Source organism: Trichechus manatus, unplaced genomic scaffold (assembly GCF_000243295.1).
Source record: "Trichechus manatus latirostris isolate Lorelei unplaced genomic scaffold, TriManLat1.0 scaffold00002, whole genome shotgun sequence".
Classification (NCBI taxonomy): domain Eukaryota; kingdom Metazoa; phylum Chordata; class Mammalia; order Sirenia; family Trichechidae; genus Trichechus; species Trichechus manatus.
The window spans coordinates 11,501,290-11,527,125 of NW_004443938.1; the positions used below are offsets into that span (position 1 = coordinate 11,501,290).

The following is a 25,836-nucleotide window of genomic DNA, read 5'->3' on the forward strand; positions in this document are numbered from 1 at the left end:
CATAACAATGTATGTATAAATTTTTGTATAAGAGACTAACTTGAAATGTAAACTTTCACTTAAACTACAACAATAAATAAACAAACAAAAAAAAAGTAAAAAAAAAAAAAAAAAAAATCCTTCAGAGGAAATGTGCCCTGTAGCATATGGATTGAGCATAAAATCCTCCAGAGGAAGTGTGCCCTGCCCCTTAGTACATGAAAGGTGTGAATCACCAGAAGAAGTTGGCTGCGCTTCTCTGCAGAGCCCTAATCCCCATTGCCTCCAAAGGCGGCCCCATCCCCAAGACAGGCTTGTAGGGCAGACCAAATGGCTCTTCTCGTGTGCACGCTAACGAATTCTTTATGCCTGAGGAATGTTTTCAGGAAACATGCTATCTGCTGGTGTTCTCCCCCAAAGGGCCTCAGTGTGGCATCTTTCTCGCTCTCCAGTAGCAGCCTAGACAACCGGACAGAAGTTTGGGGCTGGGGGAGGGGGATTAAAGAAACAAGTTACGTGCTTATTAAGAAAATTTAGCTATATTTAAACATCTTTGGCTTGGCATGGTGAAGCACATTGAATGTTAATCAGTGTGTGAAAATGTTTACAAGACATTCTTTTTTAATGATCCCCTTTTCATGTACAAGAACCCCAAAGCTGCTTGAAAGTTCCTACCCTATTTTGCAACCTAAAATCTGAGTAACATATGAGCTGGCTATCTAATCTGTCCCCTTAAGGAATTCTAGTCCTTTCCCAGGCTGTCAGAATGCTTGCATTTTCTTCACTGTTGTCTCTTGTAGAAGGAGAAATGGGGAATTTGAAGAAAATGTGAAACCTCCCTGTGCCATCAAAAAACACTGCAGTTACTGGTTTCCTTGTAAACTTTACCTTCAAACCGACCGGCTACATCAGCTTTCACCTCAGCACAGGCTACAGAGGCCCCAGATGGGCAGTGCTCCTCCTGAAAATAATTTACTTCAGGAGCCTGGGCTGCATTCTGCCATAAATCACTTACATAGTGGTGCAGCCCTCAAGCTGGAAACAAAAAAGAGAGTTTACCTCTAGCTCGTTTCCACCAGCTTCTCTTATAGTGAAACCTTTATGAGAGGAGACAAAACCTTCATTCCACAGAGTGCCTGAGGGACATGGATGAGCAAATCTCATGGAAAGTACATCATGTTTTAAAAATAATTGTCTACATAAACCCTCTCATGTTGTAGCACAGAGAGGTGAGATGTTTATATTTCAAGGAGTGAATAATGAGATAGGAAGGAAAGCGAAAAGGACCTTTAAAAACTGGATTTTTAAATCATTTGGGACCTAAATCTCAATATCTAAACATAGTTGTGAGATGTGGAGCCTCCTAGCAGTAAATAATTTGGCCTTTGGTCCTGGTTCCTGAGAGCTGGACCATACCTGAGGACAATGAGTAGGGTCTAACCAGACCACGAGAGACCACCTGGAGGCCTGACACTGACTAAGGCTCAGGAGACATGACGTCATTGCTCATAGCCACACGAGGAGGCCAACAGAGGCCTTGGAAGATGGAGGCTCAGTGGAGCTTCCTGTGTGAAGAGGGCGAACATCTGCTCTTGGGAGGGTAAGTATATCCCCCGGGGACACGAAAGCTCTGCTCCAAGAACCCTCCTGGGCCTTGCCCTATGTGTTTATATCCTTTTTTCTGCTAGATTAGAGATGGCCCTTTCTCTGGAGTTTGTGAGTTGTTCCAACTGATTATCACACCTAAGAAACAGAGAAGGGGCCGGTGCCTGCTGACTTGGCCCGAAGTGAATGGGGATGAGAGAGAAGGGGCCGGTGCCCACTGATCTGGACCCAGGTGAATGGGGATAAGAGGGAGAAGGAGTCGGTGCCTGCTGACTTAGCACCAGGTGAATGGGGATGAGAGAGAAGGGGCCAGTGCCCACTGATCTGGACCCAGGTGAATGGGGATAAGAGGGAGAAGGAGTTGGTGCCTGCTGACCTGGCCCCAAGTGAATGGGGATGAGAGAGGGAAGGAGCTGGTGCCTGCTGACCTGGCCCCAAGTGAATGGAGGTGAGAGAGAGAAGGAGTCCGTGCCCACTGACCTAGCACCAGGTGCATGGGGGTGGGTGCGAAAGGGCTGTGTAGAGCAGCTGGGGTCTGGACTAACCAGGGAAAGGAGGCTGGGATTTCCACAGGACACAGTTGGCATGTGGAGTGGGATTTCTTATTTACTACATATTTGCTGTCAGAGGTGGATGACCTCAGCCTCCCTGAACTGGTTTGATACAATTGGTGACAAAGGTAGGATCTGCTTGAGCGGTCCTGACTTTGCACAATGGGTGCTATGAGCAGGATTAGCTAGAAGGAATCCCGACTTGCTCCACAGTGGATATACTCCCCTAGAGGCAGAGTGCTTTTTTCACTTGGGTGTGAAAAGATGGCCTCCTTAAGTAGAAAGCACTCACTTTGCAGTGATGGGTCGTACGGATCAGGTACCAATCATTGCTGGTGTCTCAGCGTCCCACTAACTCCCGTAGTCCGGTAGCACTCACAGGAGGAACACATAGCTTTTCCACTTCCGTTACATTAAGTAGAGTACATATTCCCTGGACCCTTCTAAAAGATGCTAATAAACAGCACCTTTGTTCCAAAAAGTTCCACACACATTCATCTAGTGAACAAGTACAAATGTAGCAATTTTAATCAATATTCTTGCAGACAAGTATGTATATGTATATGCATATATACATATATATTTATATACCAAAATTGAGAATTTACAAATAAGATTTGATACATTTAGTCTAGCAGTGAGTAAGTCCATAGGATAAATTGTAAGTGGGATATGGTTGCTTTGGTGGTGTTTTTAGTAATTCAGTTCTACTGTATACGAAGAGATCTGAAGCATACATTCAGCTAGCTTTGGAGGAGGCCAATGAAAGAACAGAGAGTGGATAGCGTTCCGTGAAGCAAGTACAGCATGCTTATGCTGTTGCCTGGGGATACAGAAATGTCTGAATTTTGTGTCTAAAAAGTTTGAAAATCGCTGTGAAGCAGTGGCATCCCCCGTAGCTGCTGGTTTCTGATGTCTCTGGGGGATGTGCTATTATAAAACAAAAAATGTGGAGAAGCAATGTGAGCATCACAATTGAATCCTGTTTGTAGTCCAGGCCATGAAGTGAGACAGAGCTCCAGATGGAAGATAACCAGAATGTACAGTATCATCATCTGCTCTTCTGGACACCTGGAGGCAGTAGAGCTGGGATGCTGTCTTTATCTTCCTCTCCCGACCACCTGCTCACAGCCCCTAGTGCAACTTCGTCAGTGGGGCTGGTCAGGGTGACTGTCAGCAGGACTGTCCTGTGGCTACCACTTTCCTGGGATGGAGACCCCACACTCGTACCAACCCACATAGTAGTAGGGGGTTCCGAAACCAATGTGACCAAATCTGACGGGTTCCTGGCGATACTGGCGATAGTAGCCTGGAAGGTAAGAAGAAAGAAAGGGGAAGAAAATGCATCCAAAGCACCTAAACCAACAGGAAAAAATCTCATCCTTCAACCTCCTTTCAGACAGAAGACCTCTGATAAGTTGTTCTTATGACAATTGTTACTGCCAAATAGACATAACCATTTTTGTGTGATGGTCCATCAGCCTATTAGATTCCTCTCAGGCATGATTTGGGGGATAATCCAGCCCCATATGTGTCTGAAACAGGTATGAAAGTGTGTTCATTGGTGCACTCTCCAGAAGATAATTCGATGCAATTGCTGTTGCACACTCAGAGCCCTGGTGGCACAGTGGTTACACACTCAGCTGCTAACCAGTAGGTTGGCGGTTTGAACCCACCAGCCGCTCTGTGGGAGAAAGATGTGGTAATCTGCTTCCATAAAGATTACAGCCTTGGAAATCCTATGGAGCAGTTCTACTCTGTCCTACAGGGTTGCTATGAGTTGAAATCAACTCAACAGCAATGGGTTTGGTTTGGTATTGAACACTCACTGTGGAGCAGGCCCTGAGCTGGGCTGACAACATTGAGCAGATTCCCACCTGGTCCTCACAGAATTTACAACCTCCCAACCCTTCACACTTGCCTAGAATGCAATCCTCCAATGTTTAATTCTTAGAACCTGTGGTAGACTTTTAGATCTGTCAAGTAAATCTCTCAAAGCAAAGAAGTGCTGAAGTATTTCCATCCATTTCTTGGTAGAAGTAGAAGTGATGCTTCAACCTCCTCAAAGAAGTTTTGCCAACAACAACTGCTCTCACTTCTTTGGCCCTGATTACTTTTCCCAGATAAAGGGGTACATGGCATTCCGGAGCCCTGGTGGTGCAGCAGTTAGCTTGGCTGCTACCCAAAAGGTCAGCAGTTCAAACCCACCAGCCGCTCCTTGGAAACCCGATGGGGCAGTTCTACTCTGTCTTACAGGGTCGCTATGAGTCAGAATCAACTTGACAGCAACGGGTTTGGTGTTTTGGTTTGGCATTCTGCCAGTGAGTACACTTAGTTAACCAGCACCTCTGTTCAGAGTGAAAACAATGACAGCAGTCACAGACACACAGTGAAACACAGATAACAGCAACCCGGGGGCACTGCAAGATCCTGGAAAAACTAAGACATTTTGTAGGCTTATTTTACTGTTTTGTGTATCTTACTGTATTTTAATTCTTTGAAATTGGTCATTCGTGTACCAACCTATGGTATTTTTTCCCAAACTAAAAAATGTGGTAGATCAGAGCACCTCATGTCCTGAAAATACCAGATCAGCAAGAGCTAAGTGCATAATGAAAAGGTGCTGGATTTTATCCAGTTGTGTTGTTTGTCTCTTTGGGGAGCTTGGGTGAGTTGGTAACATATTACAAGTTGTTAAGCTTTGAGGTTAGTCTGTTTGTCCTTGTCTTAGAATCCCGTAATCAAGGAGTTGCTGCACCATCTCCTGAAGCAGCTCAGGGTCGGCTGGCGTGTTTGTTTATCTTCACCTTCTCTGGACTTTGACTCATGACATCTTCTACCTGGAAGGCCTTCCAATCATTGTGTGTCCAGCCAGTCTTGAAGACTCAGTCCAGACTGTGCCTCATCTGAAAACCTTCCTCAACAGCCTCAAGTGGCCTGCCTCCTTTGAATTCACATAGTGGCTATAAGCTGCACAATTAAGTAGCAATATGGCAGCCATATGACATATCTCTTGTCATTATCTGTACTTTAAGCCATTCACTCTTATTTTTCACATATTCATTTGTTCTTCCCAGCTACAGAACATGTTCCTGAGAGCAGGGATAAGATCTTATGCTCCTTTGTAACCCTCCCTCTCCAAGGCCCACCCTAAGCCCAGCACATGATAGGAATATTCTGATGATTCATTTTTTTGGATTTAGGATCCAAAATGCTGCCAACATCCATCTTCAAATGGTAAGTGGAAGGCAGAGCTACAGTGAATTTTCTCCTCATGTCAGCCCTCTTCTCCGACCCCTAGTGCAATATATTGGGCATTTGTTCACATTACCTGGAATGGTAGGTAAGGCTTCTACGTAGGACTGAGGCCCTGTTTTTCCATCAAGGTGTGAATCCACAAACTGGCAATGGTCTTCACCTCTTCCCCAGCTGTCCCCAATGCTGTAGAATGTATCTGCACAAAGGAACATAATGGGCCGGTAAACAGCCAAAGAATGGCCTAGAGTTTAGGAGTCTGTGTGCACTCTGGAGACCATCTGGACTGGGCACATTACTTAAACTCTGAGTGCCAAGCTTACCGAAAATGAAAAATGGTGACAATGGGACCAACTTCATAAATGTTCCATGGATTCAGCGAGATCATGTATGTTAAATACTTAACAAGTGTTCGATAAATGGACAATGTTACTACAGACAGTGTCAGCCTATAAATGGTAGCCTTTTTTACTCCTGAGTTATTTTTAAAAAAGAATTAGGTAAATTATACTAGTAAGAGAATATATTATGAAATGATTGTGAAAGACATTATGAAAAGCTCTATAAAAATAGAAGAACCTATTCTCATACACAACTAGAAGGAGAGGGTGTGTCTGTGGCATGTGACGCTGTCCATGGTCCTGAACTGTCCCTACATAGTAGGTCAAAGTTGCTTCTCCCAATCCTGGGATAGTGGAGATGGCTGTGCAATCTCTCCTAGGAATTCTGAAGCAGGAGAGGAAAAGGGTGGTGGTGGGAGAGAAGAAAAAGAGCAGAGGAGACAAATAGAGAGCAGGTGTTGGAAGAGAACCTTCCGGGGTGGGGATGGGGGGGGGATGATCACAGCTAGCAAGAAAACAATATGAACAAATATAACTGACCAGTGACAAAATATAGAATACCTGCGGAAAAGTTTAAGAACTGTATGTACGAAAAAATTAAAAGTTTGTAAGTTTTGAAATTAAAAAAAATAAGTTTGTGTAGATGGGTGGGGCAAATGCCAGCTGGGTAGAAATGGCATGGTTAACGTGTTAGTAGTTCAAAGTACTCATGTTATTTTTTGTCTTAATCACCTAATGTGTTGAAAACAATACATGTTTTATTCTGACACAGAATATATTTCGCTATCTACATCATTTCTCTGTAAAGTTGTGCTGGCGGCAGGGGTGGGAGAGGAGATTTTTCCTCAGTATTTCCAGCTTACATTATTATTGAATTAATGGCAGAGAAAATAGGCCTTTACTTTAGCTTTACTGCTAAAAAGTAGTGGATTTTTGAGAAATATATTTGGATGCCATGTAAAAACTAGTATGTCCCAAACAGAGACGAATGAGCTGGTTTGTATTTGAGCCACAGTGAGGTGTGGTAGGTCCAGGCCTCGAATACATTCTGATGCACCTCCTTTGTCAAATCCTCACCTAAACAAAATGAAAATTTTCCATACCTGCCCAAAGACCCACCTTTCAGGTTGTCACTGAGATAGATCTTATACCTCAGGGAGTTACAGAGAACGACACCCACAAACTTTTTGTACCACGTCCGCTTCACGTACTGTCGGCCGTGACAGTCTGTGTAGTCGGGGTTGTGTTTGAAAGTAAATGGGATCCAGATGGGCTCACCACCTTGACAACACAAAACACACTGTCTAAGTTCTAGTGCTCTGCGGTGTTTGATCCTGCACACAGTGTCAGGAAACTGAGCCCATTCATTGACCTTTGCTTCTTCACAGGAATTTTCTGTGCAAAGCACACCTCATGTGTTCCCATCTCTCCAATTAGCACCTTCATTCTCTTTCCCCTTCTTTCTTAGTACTGAAGTGCAATTGGGGAGTTCCTTTCACCTGAACATGTTTAAGGTCTTGACATTTCTATAAGGAATTCTTAGAGTTAACAAAAAGCCTTTAAACTTTAAGAAAAATAAGCTGTAATGGCAGAAGTGACATTATGGCGCCCACCCCATCAAGTCTCAGCACAGACTCCTGAACCTGAGCAATAGGGCTTTATCAGTTTGTTTGAAAACAAAGTAAGAATATGTTGTACACAATGCATTTTGCTATCTTTTGAGCAATTCAAGACCCCAAAGGGTCTATATGAACAAATGTATCTACTTCAAAACTACTGGCTACCCCGTAATGGTTTTTCATAGATATTGGCTGCTATGGCCCTACCAAAGAATTCCCAGATTATTCTTTTCCCTAGATCATAGAAGTTGTCAGAAAATTCTAAAAATGGAATTAAAAAAAAAGGTGCAGCATTTATATTTGTGGGTAATCACAGCAATCTCATATTGAACTTGATGACAAGAAGGTCAAGATGACCAAGGCGAGGAACTTACCTGGTGGCCTCACCACAAGCAGAGGATTGTCTGCAGAATGAAAAGGAGATCATTGGCGTCACTATCACACTTCACAAACACGCCAAGGGTCAAAATATTTACTGTACTGCAAATTGCTAACCAAACTGGACATGGATTTGTAAAAATAACACTTATTTGATATAATCCAAAGGTTTTCCTTAGTTTTTATCTTCCAGGCATTTTCTCTTGAGAAAATTCTCTTTTCTAGCCATATTGCCTTGCTATTTACCTAGATACTGTGAGTCCCTGAAAATAATAAGATTTTGACATTGGGTGATACAAAATAAATCAATAGAATCACTATTTTAAAAAATGTCTATCTTTGGTGAGAGATTTTCTTGGGCGAGAATAGAAGAAAGCTGTCTTATTAAAACTTTGCATTTCAGCCCCCAGAAAATACATTTATATCATGTCCTTCTCTCAAGTAGATTTCAGAACTGAGTTTACTGGTATATTTTTAAGTTTGAATGATCTGGTTTTTCTACAGACCTTTTATCATGTTAATTCTCAGAGGTGCCAAAGGCCGGTTTTATTTTTGGAAAATGCAACCCTAAACACAGAAATATTCCTTACTTTAGCAAATTAACCACTAGTGATGGCTGTCTCTTGCTCTTTCTCAATTACTAGTGAGAAACACACTTCTTAAATGTGATAGGAAAAAGCACTCTTGCGGTCTTTTGCCTACATTTCCAGTATAATATTTTCACAAAAGATTTTATTTTTCCCACATATTTTGATTCAGCAGGTTTGGAATCATTACACTTAAAAACACCTTCCTATGGCACATCTTCCAGGAGTAAGCTATATTTATGGAATAATCTAATGAAATGGAAACTAGAGCCATTTTTGTTCTGGAAGCGGGTCCGGCTCGGAGTCACAGGTTAGTCTGACCCCTCCAGCTGGTTTGCTGTACGAAAAGGTCACCAACCCAAGAGTGGTCACAGTGGGTCAGCTCTACCGTGTGCTGTCTCAGACCATGGACCCTAGGAACATATTACAGAAGGACCTAATGCGCACCTACCACCCATCTGTCCATGGAAGCTTGGGTGTCGCCGTGATGCTGAACAGGTTTCAATGGAGCTTCCAGACTAAGATGGACTAGGAAGAAACACCTGGCAATCTGCTTCTGAAAATCAGTCAGTGAAAACCCATGGATCACAATGGTTCGATCCCCAACTGATCATGGAGATAGCACAGAACCAGGCAGGTTTCCTTTCACTGTGCATGGGATCGCCATGAGTTGGGGGCCGACTTCATAGCTGCTAACAGTAAGACTTCTGTACACCAGCATCCACAAATGCAGGGAATCCTCTAAGTGATATTGCTTGTACAAATAATATTTTAACTGAATTATCAAGATCAAGTAAAGCCATCTATGCCTCCTAGCAAAGGCAGCATCTTAGAGACTTGATTTATTGGAGAAGCAACTGCCTCTCAGACCAAATGACATTGATGCTCTTCACCTGTTTGCAATCAAAAAAAACCAACCAAAAACTCTGCAACTAAATCTTTTACAGATACACTTAACCTTGTTATCTTTCCCACATTGTTGAAAACCAGATTTTTTTCCTTTCACTGGAGTGTAACTTTTCGCCTCCCTGGGCAGCTCCAATGAAGACTACTTTTAATTTTATTATCCAAGTTTGAACACAGAAGAAAGGAAATGATGTTTATTTTGGAAAGAGAGATCCAATCAGACCTGATTAAATAGAAAAGTAAGGATTTTACTTCTTTAGTTTTCTATGGTAGTCATTGCTCTAGATTATTCGTTTTGTTTCTAAGAAGAGAGAAAGCAAATAAGAACGTGAAGTCTTCCATACCTGATTCCGTAACAAATGAGACCGAAGGGCTGACAGGCCCATAGCCATGAGGATTTTGGGCTTGAACTTTAAAATAATACCTGGAATCAGAAGAAAGCATTTTTTGAAAAAGAAAAAAATTTTTTAAATAAATTTTTGTGTTACGAGACAGACTCCAAAACTATTCAGCAAATACTCTGTGGCAGGGTTTGAGTCATATGTATGTATGTACATATACATACATATGAGTGTGTATATATATACATTTACGAATGCATAGATCACGGGCGTTTCTTCACATTTTTTCTGAACTTTCGCATTTTTGGATAACTTCTCAAAATAATACAATTAACATAATAGCATTAGCAGGTGGCTCATGGGAACAGAGGGTGCGTATTAAGCAAATTGATCACTTGGCAAGTGTGCGTTACGGAGAGCACAGGAGTTGCTACTACGTGGGTGGTTCTTTCTAGTTTCACCTCTGGTAAGACTCTCTCAGATCCCACCCTTGTGAGACTAGGGCTTACCCCAATTCTTATCACTCGAGCCCAGGATATCTGACCCAGTAACGATGCAACTCTGACTCCGTTGTTGGCAGAGAGGGAGATCAAGCCCAGGCGCTGGCTTCTCAGTAGAACTAACGTGACAACGATGTCCTGGGGGCATGACAAGTGCTACATGAGCCCTGGAGCCAGGAGTGGGTGGCCTTAGAAGTGGCTAACACTGTCCAGCTTCTGGGCCTGAAGGGAAGAGAAGCAAGTCCAGGAAGGGGAAGTGGAGAAAGCCTGGAGCAAGAGGCTTTGCTGAAGATTAGGCTTTGGCTTGGAACAAAGAATGTGTGATATAGCTCTTCCAGAGGCAGACTGATAGCCAAGTAGGTGGGGACTCTCAAAGCACCCTACTTTTCACTCTTATGAGCTAAAGGCAAAAAGTGGATAGAAACAGACTGGAGACCAACACCACAGTTGTGACCCACTATGTCTATTCCTAATCTTCCGTATTTTCTTCACCTTTGGGATCCCAGATATTATATGTGCTCTCTTAGCTACTTAGAACCCAATCCACTGCCCTCGAGTGGATTTTGACTCACAGTATCCCACAGGGTTTCCAAGGCTGTAAATCTCCATGGAAGCAGACCGCCACATCTTTCTCCTGAGAGCTGCTGGTGGTTTCGAACCGCCAGCTTTTCAGTTAGCAGTCAATTGCTTTAGCCATTGCGCCACCAGGGCTCCTTTTTAGCTACTTACAGGTGGAAAAAGACCAAAAACCAAAACCCAATGCCGTCGAGTTGATTCTGACTCATAGCGACCCCACGTGTTATAGAGTAGAACTGCCCCATGGGGTTTTCTTGGCTCTAATCTTTACAGAAGCAGATCACCAGGCCTTTCTTCCAAGGCACTTATGGGGGTAAAAATCCCTGTGCTTGGTGGCCCTCTGCCATTTTACAGAGCTCATTAAGAGCTTTTTCCTATGGCTTTTGGCCAGCAAGAATGTAGTAATTCAGTGTTACACTCGGCTGGCTATATTTGGGATTAATAAAATAAAGGAAATGGCAGTGAAATTCCTGGTCAGCTTGGAACGTTAAGTGATCGAAATACTTTATTTGATCAAGTCTGGCACACAGATTAGATATGCTAATTAAAATGCACTGAATTTTTAAAAGGAGAATTATTTATAACCAGAGATCAAAGCCCTATATGCCTGTTGAGCCAGCTCTCCCGGTGCGCCAAGACTCTGAACATCACCAAAGGGGTCTCTGGCTTCACAGGACACAGATGTTTTACTTTGGGTTTAATTAAACAGAAAACAAAAGAAAAAAAAACTCATTTGGTAAAATCAGTCTTGTTTTAAGTCTTTCAAGAAAGTCACAGCTCATTTAGGAGAGTTTTAAAAATTTCATTTTTTAGAAAAAGCTACAGCCAGTTAAGAACATCTGAGTTTCCAAATCTCAATTCACTCAGCAGTTCCTGTTCTCCCAATTATGCAGACTTTTACTCCGTGGTTGTGGAGTTATTTAAGGCGACACTCTGCAGCCAGGTCAAGCACTGGAGTTGGCCTATGTCAACAACACTGGTCAACCTCTACAGAGAATTTTTTTTTTCCTTAACAAAAAAGGAATCAAAACATAAGGGATGACACTTGTATTCAGAGGCTACATGTGGCATTTCTGCTGAAGAGTTTCTTTAGCCATAGTTGGAGTAATTCAGATACCACTTCCCCAAGCTCCCCAGAAGGGATCCTCACTATGTAATTAAGGAGACAGCAAAAAATGACTAATGGGCTGAGACGATGCAGATTTCCGTATCAGTTTTGTTTTACCACTGAAACCTAAGTACCCTCCACATGGACTTTCCCTGTCTACACGATGATTCTGGTCCACCACAGAGGCCCACATGCCACAATCCCAAAGACATATTTCCATTTGAATTCCACCTAATGCGTCAACGTAAATTTAAATTTGCTGAGCTCGAAAGCAACGCAGAGTTAGGAAAAAAGTAAAATTGCCATTTACAAAAACCACATTAAACTGTTTCGATGGACTAAAATGTACATGTCATACTCTGAAGAGCCTCTGCCTCACCCAGAAGCAATTCACGCCTCGCCTTCTCCGACAAGCTTCTGGCATCTTCTTTTGAATAGCCTCAACTGTGACAAGTCTTTGTACTCTGAGTATGGATCTGAAATTCGCAGACTCCAGAAATGATCTGGGGCCCGGTCTGGTGACAAAGGTAGGAAATGCCCATTTAAAGTAAAAAACAAGATTTGATTATAAAGAACCAAGGCTGATTTTTACACTCTGGCTCCTCTTATAGGGTAGACAGACTCCCTGTATCCCCTACACGGACTCTGAAACGAGTTTCCCAGGAGAAGTCCTGAGAACAGTGTAGACCAGTGGGAAGGGTGGCCTTGGTGGAGTAAGTACACAGACTGCTAACGAGAGTCCATCTCAGACATTCTGCATTAGGATAACGCAGGAATAAAAGAAGGCCCTCACCTCTTTAAAGTGTTCAAAAGCAAAGACATCACTTTGAGGACTAAAGTGCACCTGACTCAAGCCATGATCTTTTCAATTGCCTCATACGCATGTGAAAGATGAACAATGAATAAGGAAGCCCAAAGAAGAATTGATGCCTTTGAATTATGGTGTTGGTAAAGCATACTGAATATACCATGGACTGCCAGAAGAATGAACAAATCTGTCTTGGAGGCAGTACAGCCAGAGTGCTCCTTGGAAGCAAGGATGGCAAGACTTCATCTCACGTACTTTGGACATGTTATCAGGAGGGATCTTTCCCTGGAGAAGGACATCCTGCTTGGTAAAGTAAAAGGGCAGTGAAAAAGAGAAAGACCCTCAATAAGATGGATTGACACAGGGGCTGCAACAATGGGCTCAAAGATAGCAACAATTGTGAGGATGGTGCAGGACCAGGCAGTGTTTCGTTTTGTTGTACATAGGGTCACTATGAGTTGGAACCAACTCAACAGAACCTAAGAACCACCACCACCCCATCTGCACACTTCCCTAGCTGGAAGAACCTGGCAGCTGGTCAGAAGGGTTGTGGGGTCATCTGTGCGGGGGCAGCCACTCACGCTCTGTGTCCTGGCCAGCGCTCTCCACCAGAACAGCTAGCCAGTAGGTGTCCTGGGAAGGAGGCTATAATAGTGGGAGCTTCTCCCACCTTGTGGTAGGTGGGGAGAGGGAAACAAAGGGGAACCCAAAGGCCCTCTGGAGTGCTCTGCCCAGCGTCCTCTCACTCTAAGTCCATACCAGTCTCCTTTGATTTCTGGGACACTCTGTTTTCAGACATCTCCTGGGCCTGGAGCAGTCTTGCCTCACCCCACACCCACCTTCTCCAGGTTAACTACTGCTTATTCTTCAGATCTCCTTTCCCCCAGGGAAGCTTGCCCGACTGCCTCCTCTACCTCCATGCTCAGAAAAATCCCCCAATTATGCACTCTCATCGCACAGAGTACTCTCCCTCAGAACACTCACCAGTGGACGTCTGTATTTATGCTACTTTTTAAAAAAAATCTGTCTCCTCTAGCTGACTGTAAGCTCCATGAGGACAGGACATGGTGTGTTTATGCACACATGCATGCACACATATACATGTGTACGCACATACATGCAATTACACACAGACATGCACACACACACATATACATGAGCACACACATATATGCATGCATAGACACATACATGCCCACACATACATGCATCCACACACACACACAGGCACACACTCATACCACCCCATTCTATCCCCAGTGCATAACATGGTGCCTGGCACAGAGTAAACACTCAGTACGCTCTTATTGAACGAATCACAGGCACTCGATAAATACCTGTTGAAAGAAGGAATAAACCATCGTCCTACATAACCATCTCTTGACATTATTCAAAACCCAACATCAGTCTGGTCACAGAAGGTGTGGAAAGCATGATAGACTGGGGGAGTCAGGAGACTGGGATTCAAACTCTACTGCAGGTATTGAGGTGACATCTTTGAGTGCTTTGATACTGTGGCTGCACTATAAAAGCATCGTCACCACACACACACACACACACACACACACAATGGGTGTTGATCCTGTTTTCTCTAATTTTATTGTTTTTGTTTTCTTTAATCAAGTTTTCACTACTATTATGGAAAAATAAAGAAAATAGTCCCAGATGCTGTCCCCTTGAGCATGTCTGTTTAACAGAGGCATTTGTCCCAACCTTCTCTGTGGCCCTCTGAGTGGAAAATGAGACCTGAGGTCAACTGCCACATCACTTGGAGCTCTTTGCTAGGCAGATGTGGTATGTGTGAGCCATCTGAACTTGCTTGTAAGAGTCAAACATTAAGTGCTCAGAAGTTTTGAAAGCTCACTGGTAGCTTGACATTGACCATGGCAGAAGTATTTACACCACAGAAATTGGCAAACACTGCAAATCATGGCTTTTTTGTTTTTGGAGAGGGGGATAACAAGCAGCCCTGATGGCCAGTGGTGTCACTAGGGATGTGCGGGGGATGCGGTGACACTGTCAGAGGGGGTGACACCAAAATGATTGTCTATAAAATTTTTGTGCAGTGTTTCAGCAGAAATTTTTTTTTTTTTAAATCCATGTAGTTAGTTATAACAACAAAATTTTTTTTCATAAGCCCAGCTAACATGTATAAATATACTTATAAGGCTAAAACTCTATGCTAATTTACTTTCTGAACCTTCTCATGTGCTCTGGTCAGAGTTGTCATTATTACCCAAATACAATGACGCTTCGAGTCATGTGGTTGTTTTCACTCCTGCTGATGTTTTTATAGTCACTGATTTTGTCAAATTTTCTGGTGTTTTCTCTACAATATTGTGGTAATTAGCATAGGGGGTGATACCATGAATTAGCGTACGGATGGCGCAGTGGCTAAGAGCTCAGCTGCTAACCGAAAGGTTGACGGTTTGAACCCACCATCTGCACAGTAGGAGAAAGATGTGGCAGTCTGCTTCCAGGAAGATTACAGCCTTGGAAATTCTATGGGGCCGTTCTCTGTCCTACACGGTCGCTATGAGTTGGAACTGACTCGATGGCAATAGGGTTTTAGTGGGGAGAAAGTCAGTTTAGCAGCACACCATTGCTCGACCCTCATGTGCTTGATGTTTTGCCCGTGTTCACTCTCCAGAGAAGGTTTCCTGATGATCAATACCATCCAAACCAGACAGTGTAAGAGAAGAAATGAACACGCATCCTCTTTCTATCTCAGGGAACAAGTTTTGCATATTTCACCCTCAGGGCTATAAACACTAGCTCCCTGAATGGCACTCTGGCCAGCCAGCCACTGCCCAGTGTCAGAAGACATGCCTATAACCTTTATTAAGGTGTAAGACGCATCTTTCTTGAATGGTATGAATATCTACATCATAGAGATGAGTATCTCAATTAATTAGAATGTTTAGCAATTGCTATTCCATTAATGTCATACATGAAAGTGATGTTGCGTAATGCCACTACCTGGGTGACTAAAAATGAATCAATTCCCTTTCAACACATCGAACATTTCTTTCCCCAATGGTAGGTAGTGTTTGGTCTCTGGAAAGTACAGAACAAAACATAAGCAAAATAACCTAACCATTACAATACCAAAACCAAACCCAACCCACTGCTGTCAAGTCAATTCTGACTCATAGTGATCCTGTAGAAGAGCACAGAACTGTCCCATAGGGTTTCCAAGGCTGTATATCTTTATGGAAGCAGACTTCCATATCTTTCTCTCAGGGAGAGACTGGTGAGCACTTTAACCACTGCACCACCATACCTCCTTAACCATTACAATACACATAGTAATTTTCTCCTAGGAAAAAATACTTGACATATGGTAAGCATTCTTTGACATTCTGTGAGAACTAAACAGAACTCAAAAGAAATCATAAATACATTTTGAACAATCCTCTCCTTTTCAACCTAAGGTCAATCTATGGCCATGCAAACAAGGTCTCATTTCTGGTTTCTAAATGACTGACACCTCATACCTTGTGTTTGGCTTCAGGTTCTCAATGGGCAAATGAGTTACCGATGAAGCTTGAGTGGACCACTTGTTCCTGATGAAGTCTTCATAGGATGCACTGTAGACCAGGTAACCTGCAAACAGAAGTAAAGAAGAACCCAGTGCATCAAGGAGTCAAATCCCAGAAGAGACATCATCCAGGGAAGAAAGATGGGGGTGAGGCAGTGCCGGGGACACAGCTCCATGAGAGAGGCTCAGGAAGAGGACCTACGACCAAGTCTTAAGAAATTCCAACATTAATGTTGAGGTCAAAGAGGGTGAGCCTGCAGCAGAGATTGAAAGATGGCGAGAACTGGAACGCACAAGTCAAGAAGAAGGAAGCCATCAGTAAGATCAAGTGCATCTAAGAGCTAAACTACTTTATTTAGCAACATGTGATCATTGTTACCTTACCAAGAGCCATTCTGGTGATACAAAGAGAGTAGAAGCTGGATTAGGGTCACACGCAGCCAACAAATGGGCAAGCTGGGAACAGAAGCCAGGCAGATGTGGCTCTGAAACCCTTTGCACACAGCTCGCTTGAGGAGATTCATTCTTTTCGTTTTTCAACAGAATTTAGTGAGAACCTGTGACGTGTGCTATCTCCATAGGATTCCCTCCCACCTTTGATGACAGTGAAGCCGTAGCCATATTGTTGGGGAGTGAGGTTGCACAGAATAATGACACACACACATAGTGCTGTCTCAAGGCTCCCAAGTGTGCCATATAAAGCCTAGCTTTGAGGGGGGCTGGCACAGCTCATACTCTTTGACCTCTAGGTTCCATCAGCTAATGCCTGTTTCTCTGTGGTGTGCAGGTTTTTCTGCTTATCCTTGTGTCTGAATTTTGAGGGCTCTGAGGTTTTGACAATGTACTTGCTGAGCACAGAGTAACCCCTTGACTTCTCTGTTGTTCTTATCAAAATGAAAAGCAACTGCCTGCAAGCATATTTGCTCTCCAGGAGCTTTGTATTGTTTGGGTTCCACCTTGTTATACATTGACTTGACTGCTTGGGAAAGAAAGAACAACAAATGAAAATCAGCACAGCACTTGCCATATTCCATAGCTACCAGAATCCAAATGTCCTGCTGGTGGATCCCATTTAGGATGCACCACCTGTCTGTCAGAGGGGGTCTGTGTGTTGCTGTGATGCTGACAGGTTTCAATGGAGCGTTCGGACTAAGACAGACTAGGAAGAAAGGCCTGGTGACCTACTTCTGAAGATCAACCAGTGAAAGCCCTATGAATCACAACGGTCCAATCCGGTTGTGCATGGGGTCACGATGAGTAAGAGGTCCACTTGATGGCAGCTAATAACAACACATATATCCGTTTGGCTTCTTAGTTCTCAGCAGGTAAGAGAGCCAGTGCCTGATTCACTCACTGAAGAAGAGCTCCCCTATCTTCTCCTTTCACCTGTAGGGGTCTGCTGGGTTTTCGCCACACTGCAGCTGACATGCGCTGGAATGTTCCACAGTAATCAGCTTGATAGGAGTTGGCATAACTTTAGATGGGAGGGCCCAAATCCCTGTGAATACCTCATCTATGATATTTATGCGAGTGACGTCAGCAGTCATGATTAGTGTGCTGGGCTGTGGCTTCAGGGTAGTGTAGGGTAAGTGATGGATATGATGACACCATGGTCTCTTGGAGTGCTGGAAGCCTTGCAATGCCTGACTGACTGCAAAGTTAACAAAAACACCTCGGTTCCAGAAGCACGACCTCTACAGGATGATACAGGGATTGCGTCTGAATTAAGTTCCAGAGACAGTGACTGGGAATTGTGTTCTCTGAGGGCTCCGTCCTCTCTGCACAGACACTTGAGACTCCTCGGTGCAGCTGTGGGGGAGAGGAGGTCCTCTTCTTAGCCAGTATTTTGTGAAAGCCCCAGGGATCACTGTGTAGCGGTGTATTTATGTTAAGTAATACCTATTATGCAGTCGATCAAAAGCCTATTACGTTAACAGCTTAAAATAAGGCTTTCAATTATTTCTTTTGTGTGCTTGTTTGCTTGCTTGTTTTGAAAAACTGCCATTCATAAAAACCATATTCAATCAATAGGATTTTTTTTTTTTTTGGCTGATTGATTTCTTTGCTTTCTATTAGTAACGTACTGGGCTTCACAGAAACGGGCCCATGCAGCATGCACTCTGCAGTGACAGCACTTTTTATTTCCACCAAAGACTCCAATTTACCATCTTAAGCCCTTTAACCTCACTCTGCAGAATACTCAGGGGCATCCTTTCCTGTGTCCCTAATCTTGCCTTTTAGGCAGCTGTGCAAACTCCATAAGAAAAGTTGCTCTTTGGATGTTCTTATAATTTTTTCTCATTCGGAGAGAAAATATTGGGGGCATAAAATAAAAGCACTAGAAATTGTGAATGATATTAATCACACTAGCGTAATAGTGACAGATAATATGTCAAGCTCTGACCTTATACACCACCACCGCCCTCAGTCCCAAGACACACACAGTCATACACGTATTCCTTCCTCTTATACAATAGATAGGAAGGGACTATTCAAAGAAAATATCAATTCTCTTTCTGTAAAATCATATTTCAACACATTTATCCTCAAATACAGGAGACCCTGGGTGGTGAAAACGGTTAAGCACTCGACTACTAGCGAAAGGTTGGCAGTTCTAACCCATGCAGAGACTCTTTGGAGACAGGCCTGGTGATCTGCTTCCAAAAGGTCATAGCCTTGAAAACCCTATGGAGCAGTTCTACTTTGCACATATGGGGTTGCTATGAGTTGGAACTGACTCAGCAGCAACCAACATCATCCTCAAGTATATCCTTGACAGAGTCATATGAACTCATGAACATTTCACAGGCCAAGACCTAGCTCATACACTCATTAGTTCAAGATCCTTGGGCATTTTCCTATCACATTCAATTCCCACATAAAGAATTTCAAAAGCACCCAAATTGGTTTTGCGACCAGTAAGCATGGGAAAAGAGGAGAAGGCTGAGTCCCAATTTTGGGACTCAGTAGAAGCCTTTCATCACTCTTGCCACAGGATCTGATCTTACATGTGGCTACTTGCACTCCCTGGTAATATGCAAGATTACAAAATGTAAGAGATGTAGCAATATTTTACACGTAAGATAAGATGAAGTAGCTAGCTCAAGGTCACATAAAGCCGTCAGGACTAGAATTCAGGTCTTCTGATTTCCATCCAGTGCTCTTTTTACCGCCCCACAAAGCTTCTCTCATTGCCTATATTTCATCCTGTTGAAAGAAGACATCTGCATTCATCCATTCAATCCATCAATCCATCTACTCAACCATCCATCCACACTCATCTAACAATCCATCCATCCATTCACTCACCCATCCACCCGTTCATCCAACTATCCATCCATCCATGCATCCATCCATCCTTCCATCCATCCACTCATCTATTCATTCACTCATCCATCCATCCATCTACTCATGCATACATTCATTCATTCATCAATCCATCCACTTATCCCTCCATCTGTTATTGTCTCTATTTCCCACCTACAATGGGAACTTGGAGCACCTGCCTAGAACACACCTGTCACCACATCTCCAGGGGAGGCTTTGTCCCAGTCCACGATGACAAATGAGTGGCAGCCTTCCACAGCAACCACAGTGATGTTGCGGGGAGTGTGCTGAGGGGGTAGATCACTCTTCCTCAGTTCATTTGGAATGATTTCATCCAGGCTGTCCACTTGGAAGTGATCTAGAGCGTCAGTCAGGGAGCATGGAGCTGAGGGGTCCTTATTTAGGTACGTCACATAAGGAGCTGGAAAAGAACAGACACACCCAATCAGATTGCTGAAAGCTTTCTCTGGAGGCAGGAACACAACATCTGCTCCATGAAGTCAGACCTGCCATTCAGTCTCTCCCTGATAGACACAGGTTCCAGGGCCACTGGCCCAGACCCCAATCTCAAAAGCACCTCCCCAGCTCTCCTTAATGATCCTTTATGGACCCAAATTTACCTTTCAGTCTGGTGGCTTCAAAAGATCCTGCTGCCCTATCAATACCAATGACCACATCCTCAAAGTGATTATGAAAGATCTCTCAAACTATAATTCAATGTAATATAGGCCTGCAGCGTCTTGCCACCCTATTCCCAAATATTTGAAAAAGTGTGAGTAAGGTCAGAGGACACTTAACTAGAGTTCTCTCCACCCAGTTCATTCCTAGACTGTCTTGGAGCCAGAAAAAGATATACACCAATCAAAATGTACGGCCTCTAGCTCACTGCCCCTTAGCCCCGGCTGGCCTCCCCTGGCAGTTCACAACTTCCCACAACCACCTGGTATATGTGTGCACAAAACCAGGTCAGGACAGCCTTCTACAACATTACTACTCAGTACAATGATAGCTGCTTACATTCATAGACAAGGTCAAGCTTTTCTACACCCATTATTTCAGTCTGTACAAGAGCCCTGTGAGTAAGGCAGGACATGGACTATTTGCCCCATGTTCCAGCTGAGACTTCTGATGCTGAAAGGGTACCCACTAAGCATGGGTCAGGCAGGGGACTCTTTTAACTGCTGTCCACAGTTCTTTTTATTCTATTCCATCTTTAAGAAGTGAGAAACGCCAAGAGATTGAGGTTGGAGCTTGATACATGCAAGACTCTCAAGTAACAATTTCTGGTAATTTCTAAACATTCCATTGCATCTTTTGGCACTGGGTTCTCATTCCCAGTGGCTGAACTGAATGCAGTTTGTAACTCCTCTATGTTCCAATAATTTGTATAAAATTAGGCCTTTCAGGCTTGTCCATGGATCCCATAAGGAAGCTTTGGGGAGTAGCCTTATTATGCTTTATAAAGTTATAGAACATATGAAAATAGCCAGACAATAGTCAGCCTTTCAGGCATTAGAAGAGTTCTTTGGAAGGCTAATATTAGCACTGAAAGCATTTCACTTTCTGCCATGGAACAGTAGAGAGGAAAGTCAGAGTCTTTGGTAAACTCAGCCAGGCTGCTGCCTTGTGTGGAGCGGCGTTAACAAGGGCCTCAGGAATGCCACCTCCAGTTAATGTTCTTGTTCTTCAAGTACGCGTGGTTTAGGCTCTCCATGACCACATCTTGGCTGGCAAGGGTTGTTCTCTGCTCATGGCAGGACATTTGTTTTAGAAACGGAAATGTGTGATATGAATCCAACTGCCTCATTAGCAAAATTCATTAAGGGCATGGGAAAGGAAGGCTCACAGAGGGGATAAAACACATTTTAGTGAAATGTAATTTCCTACTGGAAATTGTTATAGTGACTGAGAGAAAAAGAAAATAAATCTCTGGATGTTGAGTCCTTGAAGAAAATGACAATTGTAGGAAATAACTGAAGGAAAACACCTCTGGCTTTGGGAAAGTATAATAATCACTCATGGTGACCATACAGGACAGGGTAGAACCGCCCCATAGGGTTTCCAAGGCTGTAATCTTTATAGGAGCAGACTGCCACATCTTTTTTCTGTGGAGCAGCTGGAGCGGGTTCGAACAGCTGACCTTTTGGTTAGCAGCTGAGTGCTTAACCACTGTGCCACTAGGGCGCTTGTCAATTCATTCAACTGCCAATCTTTTAGGATAAAGTTAATAACACATGGACAACGCCGGTGGTTAAGTCTTGTTTTAGAAAAGTTGCCTACATTAAGAACGCTCATTTTCCCGGGTCCTGATGACTTTTTAAAAATGTTCCTTACTTAGTCTAAACAAGGCAACTCTTTCTAAACTCTACTCTGTCAAAGGCATCAAAAGTCCTCCTGCATTCCCTCCTCTTCAACTTTGGAAGAAAGCAAATTACTGCACATCTAAACAGCACTGACTCACTGAACCATCTCCAACGGAAGCTTCAGTCTGGGAAAACTTGCTCTCAAAATGCTGGGCCAAGAAATTAGTTATGCTCTTCTTTTTCAAAGCACCAAAGAGCAAAAGTTAACAACCAATGTTTCTCTTATTAAGGAAGCTATAGTTACCAACAAATCGTTTCTTTCCAGCCAGATCAAATTCTTCCTCAGGGAAAGAGCTGATTGACCCTTCTGGTGAAATGACCCTTGGTGTGGCCACAGTTGTTGAGGGCTTGGTGGTGGCTGGTGGCCTCACAGTCTCAAATTCATAATCTGAAAATTATATGAAAGTTTTGTAATCAGGCACTTCCAGAAAAGCAGCACTATTGTCAGTCAAAAGACACCTTTTAAGATTCAATTCTAGATTTAAAAAAAAAAGTAAAATAAATGCTATGCCTACACACAATTTGTTTCTAATAAAATAGTATTTTTCTTCATTTCAGTTCCCTCAGAAAAGCAGCTGCAGATGAGAGAGAGGAAGGGAGGGAAAAAAAAAGGACTCGCAGGACCAGAAAAATTACACACTGGGATCAGAGCTGGACACTTTAGAATTCATCCAGCCTAGTGCTTTCATGTGACTAATCCAAGGTCATCCTCCACCTGAATAATTTTCACTTTCAGAATCGTAAAAGATTTGCATCAGAAAATAACATTAAATATTTTTTCTTGACCTGTCTTCTGCGTATGGCCCTTGTTCAGGGAGAGTGATGGGGTAATCCTGTGAGAGAACAAATCTTTCAATATGTGAAAAAGAAAATAAATTTTCGCTCCCCTTTCAAGTGCTCAAAGATAATTTTAAAAGTGCTTAGTATTTTCAAGAAACGGGGATGGTGAGACTTTGACTGCTTACTTTGGACTCGTCCTTAGGAAAGACCAGTCACTAGAAAAGGACGTCATGTGTGGTCAGCGAGACAGGGGAAACTCTCCATTAGATGGGCTGACACAGCAAACACAACAATGGACTCAAACATACACATGTGATCTAAAGAAAAAGAGCTGTTTGACATGCATTCATGGTGAAGATGGTGCAAGACTGGGCAATGTTTCATTCTGTTAAACATAAGGTCTCCATGAGTCCAAGCCAACTCAGTGACAACTAACAACACGAAACCTCCTTTTGTCCCTGACAGAGTGGGAGAAAAGTGTGGAGCAAAACTCAAATTCATGTAAAAAGACCAGACTTAATGGTCTGACTGAGACTGGAGGAACCCCCAAAGCCATGGCCCCCGAATGCTCTTTAACCCAGAAGTAAAACCATTCCCGAAGCCTACTCTTCAGACAAAGATTAGACTGGACTATAAAACATAAAACAATGCTTGTGAGGAGTGTGCTTCTTAGTTCAAGCAGACACACAAGACCAAATGGGCCACTCCTGTCCCGAGGCAGGATGAGAAGGTGGGAATGGACAGGAGCTGGTTGGATGCACACAGGAAACCTGGGGTGGAATGGAGGAGTGTGCTGTCACATTGTAGCGATTGCAGCTAGTGTCACATAACAATATGTGTATATAATTTCGTATGAGAAATTAACTTTAACTGTAAACTTTTACCTAAAGCACAATTTAAAAAAACAAAAAGAGCCAGCATAACCCGGATACCAAAACCAGGTAAAGACACCACAAAAAAAGAAAATTACAGACCAATATCCCTCATGAACATAGACACAAAAATCCTCAACAAAATTCTAGCCAATAGAATTCAACAACATATCAAAAAAATAATCCACCATAACCAAGTGGGATTCATACCAGGTATGCAGGGATGGTTCAACATTAGAAAAACAATCAGTGTAATCTATCACATAAAGCAAAAGACAAAAACCATACGATCTTATCAACTGATGCAGAAAAGGCATTTGACAAAGTCCAACACCCATTCATGATAAAAACTCTCAGCAAAATAGGAATAGAATGGAAATTCTTCAACATAATAAAGAGCATTTATACAAAGCCAACAGCCAACATCATCCTAAATGGAGGGAGTCTGAAAGCATTCCCCTTGAGAATGGGAACCAGACAAGGATGTCCTTTATCACCACTCGTATTCAACATTGTGCTGAGGTCCTAGGCAGAGCAATTAGGCCAGAAAAAGAAATAAAGGGCAGCCAAATTGGTAAGGAAGAAGTCAAAGTATCTCTATTCGCAGATGATATGACCTTATACACAGAAAACCCCAAAGAATCCACAGGAAAACTACTGGAACTAAAGGAAGATTGCAGCAAAGTATCAGGATACAAGATAAACATACAAAAATCAGTTGGATTCCTCTACACCAACAAAGAGAACTTCGAAGAGGAAATCACCAAATCAATACCATTTACAATAGCCCCCAAGAAGATAAAATACTTAAGAATCTATCTAACCAGAAACATAAAAGACCTATACAAAAAAAACTACAAGACACTACTGCAAGAAACCAAAAGAGACCTACATAAGTGGAAAAACAAACCTTGCTCATGGATAGGAAGACTCAACATTATGAAAATGTCGATTCTACCCAAAGCGATCTAGAGATACAATGCAATCCCGATCCAAATTCCAATGACATTTTGTAATGAGATGGAGAAATAAATCACCAACTTCATATGGAAAGGGAAGAGGCCTCAGATAAGAAACTCATTACTGAAGAAGAACAAAGTGGGAGGCCTCACACTACCCGATTTTAGACCTACTATACTGCTATGGTAGTCAAAACAGCCTGGTACTGGTACAACAACAGATACAGAGACCAATGGAACAGAATTGAGAATCCAGATGTAAATTCATCCACCTATGAGCAGCTGATATTTGACAAAGGCCCAAAGTCCGTTAACTGGGGAAAAGACAGTCTCTTTAACAAACGGTGCTGGCGTAAGTGGATATCCATCTGCAAAAAAATGAAACGACTATACCTCACACCATGCACAACTAACTCAAAATGGATCAAAGACCTAAATATAATATCTAAAACGATAAAAATCATGGAAGAAAAAATAGGGAGAATGCTAGGAGCCCTAATACATAAACAAAATACAAACCATAAGTAACAATGCACAAACACCAGAAGAGAAACTAGGCAACTGGGAGCTCCTAAAAATCAAACACTTATATGCTCATCAAAAGACGTCACCAAAAGAGTCAAAAGACAACCTACAGACTGGGAAAAAAACTCTGGCTATGACAAATCTAATCAGTGTCTAATCTCTAAAATCTACGAGATACTGCAAAACCTCAACAAAAAGACAAATAACCCAATTAAAAAATGGGCAAAGGATATGAACAGGCACTTCACCAAAGAAGACATTCAGGCGGCTACCAGATACATGAGGAAATGCTCATGAGCATTAGCCATTAGAGAAATGCAAGCCAAAATACAATGAGATACCATCTCACCCCAACAAGGCTAGCATTAATTAAAAAAACACAAAATAATAAATGTTGGAGAGGCAGTGGAGAGACTGGAACACTTATACACTGTTGGTGGGAATGTAAAATGGTACAACTACGTTGGAAATCGATCTGGCACTTCCTTAAAAAGCTAGAAATAGAAGTACCACATGATCCAGCAATCCTACTCTTGGAATATATCCTAGAGAAATAAGAGCTGTCACATGAATAGATAATATGCACACCCATGTTCACTGCAACACTGTTCACGATAGCAAAAAGACAGAAACAACCTAGGTGCCCATCAATGGACGAATGGATAAACAAATTATGGTATATTCACACTATGGAATACTACACAATGATAAAGAACGATGATGAATCTGTGAAACATCTCATAACATGGATGAATCTGGAAGGCATGCTGAGTGAAATTAGTCAGTTGCAAAAGGATAAATATTGTGAGAGCACTATTATAAGAACTCAAGAAATGGTTTAAACACAGAAGAAAACATTCTTTGATGGTTACAAGTGTGGGTAGGGAGGGAGAGCGGTATTCACTAACTAGATAG

At 42.6% G+C, this 25,836-nt stretch overlaps 1 protein-coding gene across 1 annotated transcript in view; it reads right to left on the reverse strand.

Moving 5' to 3' along the window:
* Positions 1 to 3,328: 3,328 nt before the first annotated feature.
* The window catches only part of FNDC1 (fibronectin type III domain containing 1), a 116,230-nt gene continuing 93,722 nt past the window's right edge, over positions 3,329 to 25,836 (reverse strand). Inside the window, exons 19-26 of the mRNA XM_012554584.1 lie at positions 22,030 to 22,173; positions 19,613 to 19,843; positions 16,052 to 16,160; positions 9,566 to 9,645; positions 7,725 to 7,754; positions 6,851 to 7,012; positions 5,467 to 5,589; positions 3,329 to 3,444 (exon numbers count right to left, since the gene is read on the reverse strand). Coding sequence (XP_012410038.1) covers positions 3,329 to 3,444; positions 5,467 to 5,589; positions 6,851 to 7,012; positions 7,725 to 7,754; positions 9,566 to 9,645; positions 16,052 to 16,160; positions 19,613 to 19,843; positions 22,030 to 22,173 — 995 coding nt within the window. The remainder of the gene's footprint in view (positions 3,445 to 5,466; positions 5,590 to 6,850; positions 7,013 to 7,724; positions 7,755 to 9,565; positions 9,646 to 16,051; positions 16,161 to 19,612; positions 19,844 to 22,029; positions 22,174 to 25,836) is intronic.